The sequence below is a fragment of the Elephas maximus genome, chromosome 14, assembly GCF_024166365.1.
Source record: "Elephas maximus indicus isolate mEleMax1 chromosome 14, mEleMax1 primary haplotype, whole genome shotgun sequence".
NCBI lineage: Eukaryota > Metazoa > Chordata > Mammalia > Proboscidea > Elephantidae > Elephas > Elephas maximus.
This window is the reverse complement of record NC_064832.1, coordinates 25922815-25942884: the sequence shown is the minus strand read 5'-3', so window position 1 is coordinate 25942884 and position 20070 is coordinate 25922815. Positions and strand designations below refer to the sequence as shown.

The window sequence follows — 20070 nt, the reverse complement described above, 5'->3', positions numbered from 1 at the left end:
GAGAATGGGAGCTTCAGGGATCTTAGCATACACAGAACAGGGAGAGAGCCAGGATCAAGAGACAGGGCGACTCTCCAGCAGCAGTACCTGACTAGTAGGGCAAGTGATGAATGTGGAGCAAAAACGAGGCCCTCCTCCCATTTTTCTTTTTTCTTTTTCTCTCCCCCACCTCCCAGCTGCCTACTTTGCCCCACTCTGCACCAGAGAAAGTACCTACACTCCTCTCAGCCACCTGCCCACCCCCCTGCCCCACTCACCAGAGAGAGCACCTCCATGGCTCCTGGTTGTCTGTCTCATCCCTCCTCTACGTAGAGATTGCCTGCGTGACCCTTGGCTGCCCACCCCACCCCTCACTTGCTGGAGGAAGAGCATTTGTGTGGCCCCTGGCCGCCCACTGTGATATATATCAAAGCAAAACAAAATTATAAACAAAATAACGCCTTAATACCTTGAAGACAGCAGACAGTATCAAATCATATAAAGAAACAAGACAAGCAAGCACAACCAAGTGACCGAAATAAAGGGGCACAAAACCTTGCGGAAGAGATGGTGATAGAACTGCCTGATAAGGAATTCAAAAGGCTCCCTCAAAGGAAAACAGATAAAACCCTAGAAGAATTCAGGAAAACAATACAAGAACAAAATGAAAAATTAAATAGAAATCATACAATTAGAAATCAAAAGATTAACAATAAAATACCAGAAATAGATAACCGAATCAAAGGCCATTAAAGTAGAATGGAAGCAACGGAAGAAAATTAGTGAGATAAAGGACAAGTTCCTTGATAACCTGTTTGCCAACCAAGATAGAGAAATCTCAAAAGTAAAATAATGCTACAGAACCAAAAACAGAGCACCAAATGTCAATCTGTAAGAGATGACAACCTCAAAACAAAAAAGAGAAATAAATGTTGTAGACATAAAATTTCCATATGGAGAGGAAGTCATGGTGATATCAAGAAATAACAAACTGTTTTAAATGTAGAAAGATAAAGGTGAACGTCAGAGTAACCACAAAAAGTTCATAAACCTACTCACCAGAATAATGAAGAAAACCGTAAAGACTCACTAAACACAAAATCAACAACGAAGGAAATGAAAATACATAAATAAAAAGAACTCAGCATAGAAAATTAAATGGAACAAAGAAAACAGCAACATCACAACAAAAAGCATAACAAAATGACAACAGTAAATTCATACCTGTCGACAGTCACACTGAATGTAAATTGTGTAAATGTACTAGTCAAGAGACAGAGAGTGGCAGAATGGATAAAAAATATGACCCATCAATATGCCGTCTACAAGAGACACACTTTAGACACAAGGACATAAATAGGTTAAAAACCAAAGGATGGAAAAAAAATATCATTCAAATAGTTACCAAAAAAAGAGTAGGAGTGGTAATATTAATCTCTGATAAAATAGACTTTACATCAAAATCTACCATAAGAGATGAGGGAGGGATATTATATAATGATTAAAAGGACAATCCACCAAGAAGACATAACCATAATAAATATGTATGCATCCAATGACAGAGCTCCAAAATACATAAAAAAAAAGGCTCTAGCAGCATTGAAAAGAGAAATTGACAGCTTCACAATAATAGACTTTGATATGCCACTTTATTTACTTTTAAAAATATTTACTTTTATTGTACTTTAAATGAAGGTTTACAGAACAACTAGTTTCTCATTAAACAGTACACACGTTGTTTTATGACATTGTTTAACAACCCCACGACATGTCAACACTCCCCCTTCTTGACCTTGGGTTCCCAGTTATCAGCTTGCCTGTCCCCTTCTGTCTTCTAGTGCTTGCCCCTGGGCTGGTGTGCTGCTCCTTTAGTCTCCTTTGTTTTATGGGCCTGTCTGATCTTTGGCTGAAGGGTGAACCTCAGGAGTGACTTTATTACTGAGCTAAAAGAGTGTCCAGGGGACATATTCTCAAGATTTCTGCAGTCTCTGTCAGGCCAGTAAGTCTGGTCAATTTTTGTGAGTTAGAATTTTATTGTACATTTTTCTCCAGCTCTGTCCAGGACCCTCTACTGTGATTCCTGTTAGAGCAGTCAGTGGTAGTAGCTGGGCACCATCTAGCTATATTGGACTCAATCTGGTTTAACACGCCACTTTTGATGAAGGACAGAACAAATAGAAAGAAATTAACAAAGATACAAAAGACCTAAGTAACACAATTAACCAACTTGACCTCAAAGACAAAGAACCTTCCACCCAGCATCAGCACAGTATACATTCTTCTCCAACGTACATGGATCATTCTCCAGAATAGACCTCATTATAGGCCACAAAGTAAACCTCAGTAAATTCAAAAACGTCCAAATAATACAAAGCATCTCTGACCACAGTGCTACAAAGCTAGAAATCAGTAACAGGAAGAACAGGGGAAGAAAATCAGATACATGGAAACTGAATAACACCTTGCTGAAAAACCACTAGGTGACAGAAGAAATTAAAAATGAAATAAAAATTCTTAGAATCAAATGAGAATGAAAACAACATACCAAAACCCATAGGACACAGCAAAAGCAGTGCTCAGAGGAGAATTCACAGCAGTAAAAACACATCAAAAAAAGAAGACAGGGCCAAAATCAATATTTTACCCCTACAGCTCAAACAGAGAAGCAACAGCAAAAGAAGCCCACAGTCACCAGAAAAACAGAAATAACAAAGAGCAGAGCAGAAATAAATGAAATAGAAAACAGGAAAACAAAAGAAAGAATCAACAAGACTAGAAATTGGCTCTTTGAGAGAATTAATAAAATAGACAAAACACTGGTCAAACTGACAAAAGAAAAGAATGAGAAGACACAAATAACCAAAATAACAAATGAGATGGTACATTACAACAGATCAACTGAGATAAACAGTATTATAATAGAATACTATAAAAAGCTGTACTCCAACATTTTGAAAACCTGGAAGAAATAGACAGATTTCTGTAAACACATTACCTACCTAAAATAACACCAACTGAAGTAGAAAATTTAGACAAACCCATGATAGAAGAAGTAACCGAAAAAAAATCATTAAAAAACTCCCCAAAAAAGAAACCCCTGGCCAGACGGCTTCTGGAGAATTCCACCAGGCATTCAGAGAAGAGTTGACACCAATCCTACTGAAACTATTCCAGACCATAGAAAAGGAAGGAATACGCCCAAATTGCATAACCCCGATACCAAAGCCAGGCAAAGACACTACTAAAAAAGAAAATTATAGATTAATATTCTCAGCAAAATCTTAGCCAACAGAATTCAACAGCATATAAAAAAATAATATACCCCAACCAAGTGGGATTCATACCAGCTGTGCAAGGGTGGTTTAACATTAGAAAATCAATGAATGTAATTCACCACGTAAGTAAAACAAAGGAAAAGAATCCCACGATCATCTCAATCGGCAGAAAAGGCATTTGATAAAGTCCAACACCCCTTCTTGATAAAAACTCTCAGCAAAATAGGAATAGAAGGGAAATTCCTAAAAATAATTAAGGGCATATATACAAAACCAATATGCCCTTAATTGTTTTTAGGAATTTCCCTCTTTTCCTGTTTTGCTGAGAGTTTGGTGGCACAGTGGTTAAGAGCTCAGCTGCTAACCAAAAGGTCAGCAGCTGCTCCTTGGAAACCCTGTGGGGCAGTTCTCCCCTGTCCTGTAGGGTTGCTATGAATCGGAATCTACTTGACAGCAATAGGTGATGCAAAACCAGCAGCCAACATTATTCTCGATGGAGAGAAACTGAAAGCATTCCCCTTGAGAAGGGGAACTAGACAAAAAAAAAACAAAAAAACACCACTTTTATTCAGTATTGTACTAGAAATCCTAGCTAGAGCAGTAAGGCAAGATAGGGAAATAAAAGGCATCCACATTGATAATGAAGAAGTAAAACTATCCCTATTTGCAGATGACATTATCCTATATATAGAAAAATCCCAGAAACTGCAAGAAAGCTACTGGAACTAATAGAAGGATTTAGCAAAGTGGTGGTATACAAGATACAACAATTGGTCACTTCCTATCTGGAGCAAAGAAGAGTGAAGAAAACCAAAGACTCAAGGAAACAATTAGTCCAAAGGACTAATGGACCATGTCAATCCCAGTCTGCATTATCCTGAAACTAGAAGAACTAGATGATGCCTGACTACCACTACTGACTCCCCTGAACGGTCTGACCAGGGCCACAATAGTAGATCACGGACAAAGTGGAAGAGAAGTGTGTAACACAGTTCAAACTCGTAAATAAGACCAGACTTACTGGTCTGGAAGAGACTAACTTGGAACTGAATTCACTCCTGGAGATCACATTACAGGCCTATAAAATGAACGATAATACCAGTGAGGAACAGACATCTCAGAACAGTCAACTATATGAGACCTAAAAGGCAGCATTTGCCCAAAAGCAAACTACAGAAGGATGGTACGGGCAGGAAGGCTGGGTGAGTAGACTCCAGGGAACACCAGGGAGGAAGGAGGGAGAGTGCTGCCACATTCAAAGGTTTGCAATGAATGTCAGGAAACAAACTGTGTATAAGTTATTGAATGGGAAACTAATTTGCTCTATAAACTTTTACCTAAACAACAATATAATGTTCAAAAACAAAAAAGTTTGAAACACTTAGGAGAATTGGCTACAAAACCCTGAGTTTTGCATGTACAGTATATGTGGTGGGATCACTATATATCACTGCATTTTAAGTGTGCTTGTGCAGAGAAAATGGCCTTTCCTTATTGTGTCTGTAGTTGGTCTATTTTTGACTAGAAAAAAATTTAATGTATAACAACTTTCCATTTTTTATGATTATGAAATATTTCGGGCATATCAAAAAAGCATAATTATCTGATCATTTACATATCCAGGTCTGTACAATACAGAAATAGTAAGCAGTTAAAATGCAAATTTGATGGATGAATTGTGTCAGTGTCAGTGTCCTGGTTGTGCTTTTGTACTATAGTTTGGAAGATGCAGCCATCGGGGTACATGGTGTGAAGGGTAACGGACCTCTGTGCGTTATTATTATTGTGCTTCAGGTGAAGGTCAATAGAGGCTATCAGTTTCGCATTCAGTAGTTTATACACAGATTGTTTTGTGACAGTGGTTGCAATCCCCACGATGTGTCAGCAGTCTCCCCATTACCACCCAGAGTTCCCCATTTCCATTTGTGTGGTTTCCCTACCCGTTCCTGCCTTCTCATCTTTGCTTTTGGGTATCGGTTGACCTTTTGGTCTCGTGTAAATGATTGTTCTAAGGAGCACTTTCCTCGCGTGTGTTATTGTTTATTTATAGGTCTGTGTGTTATTTGGCCGAAAGGTGTTATCTGGGAATGGCTTCCGTTCCAAGTTAGAGGGGTGTCTAAGGGTCATAGTCACGGGGGTTCCTTCAGTCTCTCAGAACAGTAAATCTGGTCTTTTTTTATGTAGTTGAATTTTATTCTACACCCCCACCCCCTTCCCCCCGCCCCAACCGGGCCCTTCTATTGTGATTCTAGTCAGAGTGGTCGCCCGGGCAACATCTAGTTCTTCTGGTCTCCGGTTAGTGGAGGCTGTGGTTCCTGTGGTCCACAATATAAAATGGGCATATATGCAGCACGTACAAATATATCTGTAAAAATATCCCATATGCCCTCCCACACCTATTCAGCATACATATCTACTTATGTATTCACGCATAAATTATTGTTTGTTATTACTGTCGCAGGATTGTATGTGTTAAACTATTTACCGTTGTTGACTTTTATTCTTGAGTACCTCTCAGTGTCTTACCTTGCCTTGGTCACGTGTTGACGTCTCCTATATTGTGTACTGTCTTTCCTTTCACCAAAGTTAACACGTGTCTACTCTCTAGTTACTGATTTTCCTTCCCTCCCCCTCCCATCCGTGGTAGCCATTAAAAAATGTTTCTTTCTGTGTATAAACCTTTTCTTGACTATTTACAATAAAACTCACGGCCATCAAGTTGATTCGGACTTAAAGTCACCATGTAGGACAGAGTTCTGTTGTACATAGGGTCACTGTGAGTTGGAACCGACTCGACAGCACCTAACGACAACAACAGGGCAGAGTAGAACTGCCCTATATCATTTCCAAGGAGTAGCTGGTGGATTTGAACTGCTGACCTTTTGGTTAGCAGCTGATTGCTTAACCACTGCAGCACCAGGGCTCCATTTGTAATAGTGGTTTCATTCAGTATTTGTTCTTTTGTGATTTGCTTATTTCACTCAGCATATTGTCCTCCAGGAGCCCTCCGAATTCATCCATGTTATGAAATGTTTCAAGGATTCATCATTATTCTTTATCATTGTGTAGTATTCCACAGTTCGTTTATCCATTCATCCGTTGATGGTCACTTAGGTTGTTTCCATCTTTTTTGCTATTGTGAGTAATGCTGCAATGAACATGAGTGTGCATGTGCCTGTTATTGTCATGGCTCTTATCTCTCTAGGATATATGCCTAGGAGTGGGATTGCCGTGATCATATGGTATTTCTATTTCTAGCTTTTTGAGGAAGCACCATGCCGTTTGTCCATAGTGGTTCTACCATTTTACATTCCCACCAGCAGTGTATAAGAGCTCCAGTCTCCACATAATCTTGTCAGCATTTGTTGTTTTCTGTGTTTTGATCAGTGCCATTATTACCAGGGTGAGATGGTATCTCACTGTGGTTTGTTTTGCATCTCTCTAATGGCTGATGATCGTGAGCATCTCTTCATGTGCTTTTCACTGCCTAAATGTTTTCTTTGGTGAAGTATCTGTTCATGTCCTTTGCCCCCTTTTTTTGACTGAGTGTGTATTTTTGTTTTTGAGTTGTTGAAGTTTTCTATGAATATTAAGGATTAGACCCTTGTTGAATACGTTATAGGCCCCAATTTTTTCCCATTCCGTAGTTTCTCTTTTTCCTCTTTTGGTGAAGTCTTTTGATGAGCATACATGTTTAATTTTTAGGAGATCCCAGTTACCTTGTTTATCTTCTGCTGTTTGTGCATTTTTAATTATGTTTGGTATTCTATTTATGCCATGTATAGGGGCCCCTGGTGTTGTCCCTGGAGCCCTGGTTGCATAGTGGTTAAGAGCTCAGCTGCTAACAAAAAGGTCAGTAGTTCAAATCCACCAACAGCTGCTTGGAAACACTATGGGGCAGTTCTACTCAGTCCTGTAGGGTCACTATGAGTTGGAACTGACTCGGTGGCACCTAACAACAAGGACAAGAACAGAGTCGTCCAAATTTTTTCTTCCATAATCTTTATGGTTTTAGGTTTTACATTTAGGTCTTTGATCCATCTGAAGTTAGTTTTTTTGTGTATGGTGTGAGATGAGGTGTGGATCTTGTTTCATTTTTCTGCAAATGGATATCCAGTTTTGCCAGCACCATTTGTTAAAGAGACTTTCTCTTCCCCATTTAGTGAATTTCCACCCTTTGTCAAAGATAACTGTTCATAGGTGGATGGGCTATGGATCTGTTGTTGTACCAGTACAAGGCTGTTTTGACTGCCGTGGCTGTATGATAGGTTCTGAGATCAGAGAGTATGAGACCTCCTACTTTGTTCTTCTTCAATAATGCTTTGTTTATTCAGGACCTCTTTCATTTCCATATGAAGTTGCTGATGAGTTTTTCCGTCTCATTAAAGAATGTTGTTGGAATTTGGATTGAGGTTGCAGTATATTTGTAGATTGCTTTAGGTAGTATTAACATTTTCACAACGTTAAGTCTTCCTATCCATGATCATGATATATTTTTCCACTTAAGTAGGTATAGGGTTGCTGTGAGTCAGGATCAACTCGATGGTAATGGGTTTTTTTTTTTTTTTGGGGCTTGGTTGTGTACTTTTCTTTGTGTAAGTCTTTAATGTCTAGTTAGATTTATTCCTTTTTTTAAAAATCTTTTTGATGGCTATTGTAAACGGTCTTGATTTCTTCTTTGGAGTTCTCTTTGTTGGTGTAGAGGAATGCAACTTATTTTTGTATGTTGATCTTGTTCCCTGCCATTTTTATGAATTCTTCTAAAAGTTCCAGTAACTTTCTTTTGGAGTATTTGTCTAGTCTTTATTCTGGTACCCAGTATGGGAGACCCACTGACTAGCTGAGGAAAAAAAAAGTCCAGTACAGCTTAATACTTAATCCTCTATGATGGCTTAAATTGTCTAGTTTCCAATTATCTCTGGGATAAAAATGCTCATTCCCTTAGTCTGCTTTTTACCCTGGGATAGCTTGGAGTGGAGAGTGAGGTGTGCGGCCAGATGATCTCCTGGTGGGGGGAATTGCCCAGCTCCCCTGATCTGATGTCCCCTGCTTCCTCTGGCCTGAGTGTGTTTGCCTTGCTGCCCTGTGCAGATGAAGTCCTGGCTGGTGTAACTCGTTGCCAGGCCTTTCTGGCTGGTCAGAACCTAGTTGTGCTGCCCAGCTGGTTTTGTCTCTCTTTGGCTCCTCTCTCTGAGCTCTCCTGGATTTCTGCCATGTCTCCTTCTGGCCTCCTAGTCTGCAGGTTTACCCACAATCTTTTCTGCAAGATCCTCCTGTTTTTCCATGGTGGGGTTCCATGGCAGGCCCACTGGCTCAGGACATCTGAGCCTTAGATTAGAGCTTACCTTTGCCTGACCACACTTGGAAAATTCTCTCTTAGGGCAGTAACCTAGCTGGCAAAATTGTGGACATACTGTGGAACCCTTGTGTGTGTGTCAGATGCTACATATTCATTTGATTACTTTGCAGTCCCTTCACTAGTAAAATCTATTATGTGCGCAGGCGTGTAGATGCTTCCAGCAGACCAAGGCATAGCTGGAAAGACAAAACAAACAACAAAGCAGGAACAATAATAATACTTTTCAGAACACTATCAGTATTACATTATGTTGTACACGTACATCTATGAGGATGGTATTTAGAGAAGCATATGTGGCATGCATTATGTAATTAAGAGATTTGGTTTCTGTATTTTGATTTTTTTCCCATGACTGAAAATACTGTGATTTAATGTATAATGTTTTCTTCTGTTGTAGGACAGTTCGTGTCTGGTTAAAGAGAGACAGCGGACAGTACTGGCCAAGTATATATCATGCAATGCCTTGTAAGTATTTGGATCCCTATCTTAAAAAACCGAACATGCACCCCAACTCCCCTTCCTTCCCAGATTGCCTTCTCTGTATGTTCTACTTGAAGAGGGAAGACTGAAGGATGGATTATCATTATAATGGAAAGTACCATATTAAGTGGTTTTAGGTTTTCTCAAGCTCTCAATATGTCAAATAAGAAACCTGTTCTGAAATTGACTATATAATCATAATTCCTAAATAAGGTAAATGGAAGAAGGGCTACAGCACAGAGGCTCACTCATTATAGCAGTCTTCTGCTCTTTTCCAACTTTTTCTTGAAAATTTTAATGAAGTACTTCTTTAGACAATTCAAAATTTTGTCCAGTGATTACATTTATGAAGTAAATTTGTTCTTGCATTATTGTTATGTCATTTATCCAAATTCAAGACATTCAGCATTGAATGTTCAGTTCTCAAAAGGATTTGCTTAGAATTCAAAAGTTCTAACTAGAAGTCAATCTCAGTTCTCCCGGGTCTTACACGCAGAGTATGTACCTGCACCAGTAAATAATTAATCTTGCAAATATACTTTAAAAAAAATGTATGAGTGATTCTTAGACTATTCCACTGGCAGAAGTTCCCCTCCAGGAAAAGAAGAGCTGCCTTCCCCCAAACAGGAAATTTCTTTTTAGTCTAGTATTTTATCTTTAAAATTATCTCAGTTTTGGTATCCTGTTTCATGTTTATTTTAATACAAAGTAGTTATTTAAATTCATTATCATTGTATTATTAAATATTCTTACTCCCATCTATCAAATGTTAATTAAAATTGATACCCTAGGAAAGCCCTCTGGTGTATTGTTTGCGCTCGCATACCCTCTGGCTTGCTGCACTGTGAGCCCCAACCCTTGATGCAAGTATCCTGGTTTGAGAAGTACATGCCACAATGTACAGCCAAAGTAGATTCCAGCTAAATTGTAGATGTGATTAAGTTTATGCCTCTGGCAAAAGAATACTGTAATAACTTAAACAATAGTTTGCCTGTTTATGAACAGATGAATTACTAAGGATGCAGTGGTTTCATTGATTTTCAAATTATCTCTGAGTGTTTGCATGTTTTTTGAATTTTGTAGTAAATAGATGATACTTGGTTCAGCGTCGTATTATCATCTATTTACTACAAAATTCAAAAGACATGTGAAGAAGAAACTTCTTGTAATTCTGAGTACTTACATTCTCCCCTGACCTGTTTTGCCACCAATGAACACCATTATATGGCCTAGGCCCGAGGCGAGCTTTCTTTTTAAGACCTGGCAGTGATGAGGGCTTAAGTAAATGGAAATGGAAAAAAAAATTCTGACTTTTTTCCCCAATTTTAAGTGAAGAAACAAAACTTATCTTTGATCTTGCTTTTTTCATCAAACTTGAACAGTATCTAACCAGGAGAGCTCAGGAAGGCCTGTACTCTAGCAGGGAGTTGGCCCCAGAGACCTGCAGCTGCCGTGACTGTGGCGTGGCGGGCAGAGGAGAGGCAGATGTGGGTGGAAGGATGGGGCTGGGAGTGGCAAGCAAGGAATCTTCTTGAGATGAGCAGTAATAGGAACCTCATGAAGACCCAGGATCCTAAGCAATTGCTTCCTCTCTCCCCCCTCCCCCCACCCCATACACGTATACATATAGACTCTGGTGTCATTGCTGCTGATGCTCACTTTATTTGGATATCACAGAGGTACAGAGAAGCCTCTAGTTTGCATTTCCATCATTTATTTATTTATTTTTTAAACTAGTAGTGTGCTTTATTTTTTGCAGAAATGTTTTGGCAGATAGTGGTTTTTAAAGCGTTAGCTTGCAATTATGCAAGTGTCTGTATATTACACGTTAGATTATTAAAGCCATTTTAAGAGATCGAACTCCAGAAATACCAGAGGTCTAAAGAGGGAAAGTCAAAAACATTTTTGTGAACTATCTTCTACTGCTTTTTCTGGTTGGTCCTCTTTCCTTTCCACGTGTACTCATTACTTCTTTAAGTCTTCTGCAGCGGGCTTCTTAATATGATCTCCACGTGGTTTTAGGGGGCCAAGACACTCCCTGAAGTACCTAGGAGGAAATATAAATCCCCCTGCTTGGGGAGAGTCTCTCACATTTATAAAGGGACACATAAGGGCATCCACTCCTCCTCCACCCACCATGCTAAGAGTAGTTACGTTAATTGCAGGAATAATGTACTGTGAAAAGAGCTGTAAGTTTTAAGGAAAGATAAACCTAGTTTGAAATTAAAAAAAAAAGTTTCCGTCGAGTTGATTCCAACTCATAGCAACCCTGTAGGACAGAGTAGAACCTCCCCATAGGGTTTCCAAGGAGCGGCTGGTGGATTCAAAATGAGCCTTTTGGTTAGCAGCCAAGCTCTTACACACTGTGCCACCAGGGCTCCACAAATTTCTTTCTAGAGGATCGTGAGTAAATAACTAAACAACTCCAAGTGTTGTACCCCTACTTTATAAAAATAAGATATCTTTCCTGCAAAGTTATTATTTAAATCAGATAAATACATATTTGAGAACATTTTATCTAGTACCTGCCACATAGTAGACAATCAGGAAGTGATGCCAACATCATAGTTATGATTTTTTTTTTCTTTTTATTTTGCTTTAAGTGAAAGTTTACAGCTCAAGTTAGTTTCTCATACAAAAATTTATACATACAATGCTATGTGAACACAATGCTATGTGCCCTTAGTTGCTCACCGTATAATGTGTCAATACACTCCTCCTTTCCACCCTGGATTTCCTGTGTCCATTCAACCAGTTCCTCTTCCTTTCTGCCTTCTTAACTTGCCTCCAGGCAGGAGGTGCCCTTTTAGTCTCATGTTTCTACTTGAAATAAGAAGCACCCTCTTCATCAGTATCATTTTATGTCTCTCTCTCTTTTTTTTTTTTAATTTTTATTGTGGATTAAGTCAAAGTTTACAAATCAAGTCAGTCTCTCATACAAAAATTTATATACACCTTGCTGTATACTCCTACTTGCTCTCCCCCTAATGAGACAGCAGCACACTGCTTCTCACTACCCTCTGTTTCCGTATCCATTCAGCCATCCTCTGTCCCCCTCTGCCTTCCCATCTCCCCTCCAGACAGGAGCCGCTCACATAGTCTCATGTGACTACTTGATCCAAGAAGCTCACTCCTTGCCATTATCATTTTCTCTCTTTTGGTGCAGTCCAATCCCTATCTGAAAAGTTGGCTTTGGGAATGGTTCCTGTCTTGGGCTAACAGCAGGTCTGAGGACCATGACTTCTGGGGTCCGTCTAGTCTCAATCAGACCATTAAGTCTGGTGTCCTTACGAAAATTTGAGGTCTGCATCCTATTGCTCTCTTGATCCCTCAGGGGTACTCTGTTGTGTTCCGTGTCAGGGCAGTCATTGGTTGTAGCCGCGCACCATCTAGTTCTTCTGGTCTCAGGCTGATGTAGTCTCTGGTTTATGTGGCCCTTTCTGTCATTTGGTGTTTTTCCTTCTCCTTTGCTCCAAGTAGGTTGAGACCAGTTGATGCATCTTAGATGGCCGCTTGTTAGCGTTTAAGACCGCAGACACCACTCTCCAAAGTGGGATGCAGAATGTTTTCTTAATAGATTTTATTATGCCAATTGACCTAGATGTCCCCTGAAATCATGGTCCCCAGACCCTTGCCCCTGCTACTCTGGCCTTCAAAGCATTCAGTTTATTCAGGAAACTTCTTGGCTTTTGGTTTAGTCCAGTTGTGCTGACCTCTCCTGTACTGTGTGTTGTCTTTCCCTTCACCTAAAATAGTTCTTCTCTACTATCTAATTAGTGAATATTCCTCTCTCTCCCTCCCTCCCTCCCCCCTCCCCACTCTCCTAACCATCAAAGAATATTTTATTCAGTGTTTAAACTATATCTTGAGCTCTTATAATAGTGTTCTCATACAATATTTGTCCTTTTACAACTGACTAATTTCACTTAGCATAATGCATTCCAGATTCCTCCATGCTATGAAATGTTTTATGGATTCATCATTGGTGTTTATCGATATGTAGTATTCCCTTGTGCAAACATACCATAATTTATTTATCCATTCATCCATTGATGGGTACCTTGGTTGCTTCCATCTTTTTGCTATTGTAAACAGTGTTACAGTGAACATGGGTGTGTATATATCTGTTCATGTAAAGGCTCTTATTTCTCTAGGATATGTTCCAAGGAGTGGGGTTGCTGGATCGTACTTCCATTTCTAGCTTTTTAAGGAAGCATCAAATTGATTTCCATAGTGGTTGTACCATTTTACATTCCCATCAGCAGTGAAGAAGTGTTCCAGTCTCTCCACAACCTCTCCAACATTTATTATTTTATGTTTTTTGGATTAATGCCAGCCTTGTTGGAGTGAGATGGAATCTCATTGTATTTTTGGCTAATGATCATGAGCATTTCCTCACATATTTGTTAGCTACCTGAATGTCATCTTTAGTGGCGTGCCTGTTCATATACTTTGCCCATTTTTTAATTCGGTTATTTGTCTTTTTGTTGTTGAGTTTTTGCAGTATCATGTAGATTTTAGAGATCAGATGCTGATTGGAAATATCATAGCTAAAAACTTTTTCCCAGTCTGTAGGTAATCTTTTTAGTCTCTTGGTGAAGTTTTTGGATAAGCATAGGTGTTTGATTTTTAGGGGCTCTTAGTTATCTAGTTTCTATTCTGGTGTTTATACATTGTTAGTAATGTTTTGTATACTGTTTATGCCATGCATTAAGGCTCTTAATGTTGTCCTGATTTTTTCTTCCATGATCTTTATCGTTTTAGATTTCATATTTAGGTCTTTGATCCATTTTGAGTTTGTTTTTGTGCATTGTGTGAGGTATGGGTCTTGTTCATTTTTTTGCAGATGGATATCCATTGATGCCAGCACCATTTGTTAAAGAGACTCTCTTTTCCCCCATTTAACTGACTTTGGGCCTTTATGAAGTATCAGCTGCTTATATGTGGTCGGATTTATGTCTAGATTCTCAATTCTGTTCCATTGGTCTATGTATCTGTTGTTGTACCAGTACCAGGCTGTTTTGACTACTGTGGCGGTATAATAGTTTCTAAAATCGGGTAGTGTGAGGCCTCCCACTTTGTTCTTCTTTTTCAGTAGTGCTTTACTTATACTGGGCCTTTTCCCTTTCCATATGAAGTTGGTGATTTTTTCTCCATCTCATTAAAAAATATCATTGCAATTTGGATTGGAATTGCATTGTATCTATAGATTGCTTTTGGTAGAATAGACATTTTTACAAATTTTACAATTTTACCAAGTCGTCCTACCCATGAGCAAGGTATTTTTTCCACTTATGTAGGTCTCTTTGTTTCTTGGAGTAGTGTCTTCTAATTTTCTTTGTATAGGTCTTTTACATCTCTGGTAAGATTTAATCCTAAGTATTTTATCTTCTTGGGGGCTACTATAAATGGTATTGATTTGGTGATTTCCTTTTCGATGTTCTTTTTGTTGGTGTAGAGGAATCAAACTGATTTTTGTATGTTTATCTTGTATCCTGATACTCTGCTCAACTCTTCTATTAGTTTCGGCAGTTTTCTTGAGGATTCCATAGGGTTTTCTGTGTATAAGATCATGCCATCTGCAAAAATACATACTTTTACTTGTTACTTACTAATCTGGATGCCTTTTATTTCTTTATCTAGCCTAATTGCTCTGGCTAGGACTTCCAGCACAATGTTGAATAAGAGTGGTGATAAAGGACATGCTTGTCTGGTTCCCGTTCTCAAGGGGAATGCTTTCAGACTCTCTCCATGTAGGATGATGTTGGCTGTTGTTTTGTGTAAATGCCCTTTATTATGTTGAGGAATTTTGCTCCTATGCCAGTTTTGCTAAGAGTTTTTATTATGAATGGTTGTTGAACTTTGTCAAATGCCTTTTCTGCATCAATTGATAACATCGTGTGGTTCTTTTGTTTTATTGCTATGATGGATTACATTAATTGTTTTTCTAATGTTGAACCATCCCTGCATACGTGATATGAATCCCACTTGGTCATGGTGAATTATTTTTTTAATATGTTGGTGAATTCTCTTGGCTAGAATTTTGTTGAGGATTTTTGCATCTAAGTTCATAAGGGATATAGGTCTATAATTTTTTTGTGGTATCTTTACCTGGTTTTGGAAACTCTGGTGGAGTAGTGGTTAAGTGCTACAGCTGCTAACCTAAACGGTCGGCAGTTCGAATCCACTAGGCGCTCCTTGGGAACTCTACAGGGCAGTTCTACTCTGTCCCATAGGGTTGCTATGAGTCAGAATCGACTTGATGGCACTGGGTTTTTTTTTGTTTGTTTTTTTGGTTTTACCTGGTTTTGGTATCAGGGATATGCTGGCTTCATAGAATGAGTTTGAGAGTATTCCATCCTTTTCTGTGCTCTGAAATACCTTTAGTAGTAGCAGTGTTAACTCTTCTCTGGAAGTTTGGTAGAACTCCCCAGTGAAGCCCTGCGGGCCAGGGCTTTTTTTTTGCTGGGAGTTCTTTAGTTACCTTTTCAATCTATTCTTTTGTTACGGTTTATTTAGTTGTTCTACCTCATTTTATGTCTTATAGTCCAGTCTTTGCCTGAAAAGTTGGCTTTGGAAATGGTTTCAGTTCTGGGCTAACAGAGAGCCCGTCATCGTTTATTAATAAGCTGTATATGAGAGTGCCTAAAGGCTGCTATAGCTCATGCGCCTGGCCGAGGTTCTCAGTAAATACTTATTGAAGGAATGATGGAGCCCGATAATAAAGATGAGCTTCTGAGAACATACATTACACATTTTCCTAATGATTGAACATGAACTCTGAGAAGGAGACTATATAATTATTTTGCATACCTCACCTGTAATGTACTAAAAGGTCTAAAAAGAATTACTTTGCTACTTTCAGTGATCAGCTTCAGCACCACCTGGAACTTTTTAGAAAGGCAAATATTGGGTTCCACTTCAGAGCTACTGGATCCAAATCTGTATTTTAACAAGACCCCTAGGCAATCTGAATGTACATTAAAGTTTGAGAACATGGTGATCTATGTACCTCTGCTTATGTAAACACATATAAACCTCTCGCAGATATTATATTTCTTTGTAAACACATAGATAGAAGCATACATTCTAGTCAAGTAAAGATTTTCTGAGCTCCTACTATGTGCAGGCTACTGTGCCAAGTGCCAGGGATTTGCAGACGAACAAGGTGCACTTGGTCAAGATGATTTTCTTCATCTTTCACTGTTGGATGATCTTGCTATCATGTAGGCGTTAAACAGACAAAAAATACTGTGTTCTCCACAGTTGGTCAGAAGGAGCTTTTACGTGCCTAGGAATCTGATGCATTCAGATGCCATAGTAGCTGATTTTTGAAAAAGAATTTAAACTTTGAGTTGAGAGATGCAGAATCTTATTGAAGAAGAAAATAAGCTACATTTTCTTTCAGTGATCTAGAAATAGATTTGAGTTTCCAAGGGGTTTTTTTGTACCTTTTAATGAAAGGAGTTTTGCTAAGAGATTACTCAGTATTATCCTTAAATATCAGTTATGTGGTATTAGTTGTAAAATAAGGGAAAAGATTCATTATATTTGGATGCTATAATGTGGACAACCAAAGCAGATATGAGCATATTGTATGTTATAGCAGTGTGCAATAAATAGTATTCCAAATATAGAAGAAAACAAACATTTCCTTGGGGATGTGGACTGTATCCAATACATATATGTGGATGTTTTGGCAAGGCTTGTTGGCTTTTACTCACTCTGGATCCCGCATCCGGCTCATCATCATTTGACCTCTGGTTCTTGGGACTTAAACCAGCAGCCTGCCATATTCCCTGCTGATATTGGGGTTCGTCAGCCTCTGTAGCTCGTGAGCCAGCAGCTTGTCATCTGACCTGCCAATCTTGGTATATGTCGGCCTCCATAACCTGTTAAGCCAGCAGCTTGTCGTCTTTTTTGCCAGTCTTGGATTTGTCAGTCTCCACAGAGCATGAGCCAGCAGTCTGCCATGTGAACTGCTCATCTTGGGTTCCTCAGGCCCTGCGGCCACATAAGTCAGGACAAGCCTACAGCCTGACATCTGACCCACAGACTTGGTTCTTGCCAGCATCGACAACCGTGGGAGCAATTTCCTTGAGATAAATCTGTGTGTGTGTGTGTGCGCGTGCGTGCAAGGAAATGGCTCATGCAGTTGTAGAGGCTGGCAAGTCCCTAGTCTGTGGGTCGGGTGTTAGGTGTCGGAGTGGAGGCTTCTCCTGACTCAGGTAACTGCAGTGGTTGATGAACTCAGCATCCACAGGTCAGATGACAGGCTGCTGTCCCTTGAATTGCAAACATGTAAACTCCAGAGCAGTGAGGCGATCGTGTGTCTGAGTCAACAATGAGAGCTGACCTGCAGAAAACGAAGAGTGAATCCACTAGGAAAGACTGTCTGGCACCCCAGGGAGAGAGCCCAGCCACTGATGCCTATGCTTTCCTCCTCATGCTCCTAACCCCCCAAGAAGCCTGGCTCTGCTTTTGCCTGTGAGTTCAAGAGAGACCTCCCTCTCCTGCTGGATGTGTCCATTTGTGCTTAAGTAGACACAAGTGGGTTTCTGTGACTTGGAACTCTAAGTATTTGACTAAGCCTAGCCCTGATTGTGTACCTCCTAATTCCTATGTGCTCCGTTTCTCTTGAAATTCTGTGGTCTTTAAAGAGAAAGGACCAAGCCATGGTCTGTTGGTGCCATTGTGGTGGTAAGCGGAAAATAGCCTGAGAAAAGTGAAAGCATGTAAAGAAAGAAAGCAAAAACTAATGTTTTATCCTATTTTCTTTAGAAAGTTAGTTCAACAAATGTTCTGTGTTCTTCTCTACCAAACACTACGCCAGGTACTGTAGTAGTTAAATATGGCAGACGGTCCCTATATTCATGGTGTTTACAGTCTTGGGGGAAGGCAGACATGAAAGAAGTACCAACTGTGACGTGTGGTGCATTATGACATGGGAAGTAGGTATAAAGGGAAGATGGTCAGGAAGCCTCCTGAGAAAGGTCCGTTTTAGACCCTGCTGTCTATAGAGAATTTGGGGTGACTGTTTTTTAGTTTTATAGTTTTCTATAAGCCAGTGTTTATGGATAGGTGGGAAATATGAACATTTCCTTATCAAACATTCTTTCACAAAAGATAATACTCCCTTGATGTATCTTACATTAAAAAGAAAACAACAAAGCTTTTGAGACATTTTTTACATGTATAATTCAGTGACATTGATTACATTCACCGTGTTGCCCAACCATCACCACTATCTGTTTCCAAATTATTCCACCACCATTAACAGAAACCAGTGCTCCTTTCCCTCCCACCCCTGGTAAGCACTAATAAACTTGGTCTTTATACATTGGCCAGTTTTATGTAAGTGGAATTATACAATATTTGTCAGTATTTTGTATCTGACGTTTAACTCAGCATAATGTTTTCAAGGTTCATCCATATTGTAGTATGTATCAGAGCTTCATTTCTCTTTGTGACTGAATCATATTCTGTTGTGTGTATATATCACATTTTGTTTATCCATTCTCTGTTGATGGACATTTGGTTTGTTTCCACCTTTTTGCTAATGTAAATGGTGCTGCAGTGAACATTCCTGTACAGGTTTCTGTTGATGTTCCTGCCGTCAGCTGCCCTGAGTATGTACTAGCATTACGACTGCTCAGTCATATGGTAGTTCTATGTTACACTTTTTCAGGAGACGCCAAACTGTTTTCCACAGTGGTTGTACCATTTTACATTCCTTCCAGAAATGGGGGAAAGTTTCACTTTCCCCACATCTTCATCAACGCTGGTTATTTTCCTTTTTTTGATCATAGCCATTCTAGCAGGGGTGAACTGATATCTCACTGTGGTTTTGATTTGCAACTCCTTAATGACTAATGATGTTGAACATCTTTTCATGTGCTTATTGGCCATCTGTATATCCTCTTTGATGATATGTCTATTCTTTGTCCATTTTTTGATTGTCCTTTTGTTGTTAGGTTGTAGGAATACTTTATTGTTGTTGTTAGGTGCCATCTAGTCGATTCAGACTCATAGTGACCCTTTGTACAGCAGAATGAAACATTGACCGGTCCTGCACCATCCTTGAAATCCTTGTTATGCCTTAGCCCATTGTTGCAGCCACTGTGTCAGTCCATCTCGTTGAGGGTCTTCCTGTTTTTCTGTGACCCTCTACTTTACCAAGTATGATGTCCTTCAGGGACCGGTCCCTCCTGAGAACCTGTTCAAAGTACATGAGACAAAGTATCGCCATCCTTGCTTCTAATGAGCGTTCTGGCTATACTTCTTCCAAGACAGATTTGTTCGTTCTTTTGGCAGTCCATGGTATATTCGGTATTCTTCACCAATGCCATAATTCAAAGGCATTAATTTTTCTTCAGTCTTCCTCATTCATAGGCCAGCTTTCACATGCATATGAGACAATTGAAAACACCATGGCTTGGGCCATGTGTGTTTTAGTCCTTAAAGTGACATATTTTCTTTTTAAAATTTTAAAGAGGTCTTTTGCAGCAGATTGCCCAATGCAATGCATCGTTTGATTTCTTGAGTATTTCTTCCATGATGTTGATTGTGGATCCAAGTAAAATGAAATCCTTGAAAACTTCAATCTTTTCTCCATTTGTCATGATGTTGCTTATTGGTCCGGTTGTGAGGATTTTCGTTTTCTTTATATTGAAGTGTAATCCATACTGAAGGCTGTGGTCTTTGATCTTCATCAGTAAGTGCTTCAGGTCCTCTTCACTTTCAGCAGGAAAGGTTGTGTCATCTGCATATTATAGGATGTTAATGAGTCTTCCTCCAATCCTGTTGCTGTATTCTTCTTCATATAGTCCAGCTTCTCGGATTATTTGCTCATACAGATTGAATAGGTATGGTGAAAGGATATAACCCTGATGCATCCCTTTCTTGACGTTAAACCATGCAGTATCCCCTTGTTCTGTACAGTTGACTGCCTCTTGAACTATGTCCAGGTTCCTCAGG

At 39.4% G+C, this 20070-nt stretch overlaps 1 protein-coding gene across 3 annotated transcripts in view; it reads left to right on the top strand.

The window, feature by feature from the left end:
* The window catches only part of WDFY2 (WD repeat and FYVE domain containing 2), a 270983-nt gene that overhangs the window by 104442 nt on the left and 146471 nt on the right, over window positions 1–20070 (top strand). For all 3 annotated transcript variants that reach the window (XR_007513166.1, XR_007513165.1, XM_049853335.1), the window contains exon 2: window positions 9011–9078. Coding sequence is in view for 1 of the 3 variants with exons in the window: in XM_049853335.1 (XP_049709292.1) it covers window positions 9011–9078 (68 nt within the window). In the remaining 2 variants the exon portion in view is untranslated. The remainder of the gene's footprint in view (window positions 1–9010; window positions 9079–20070) is intronic.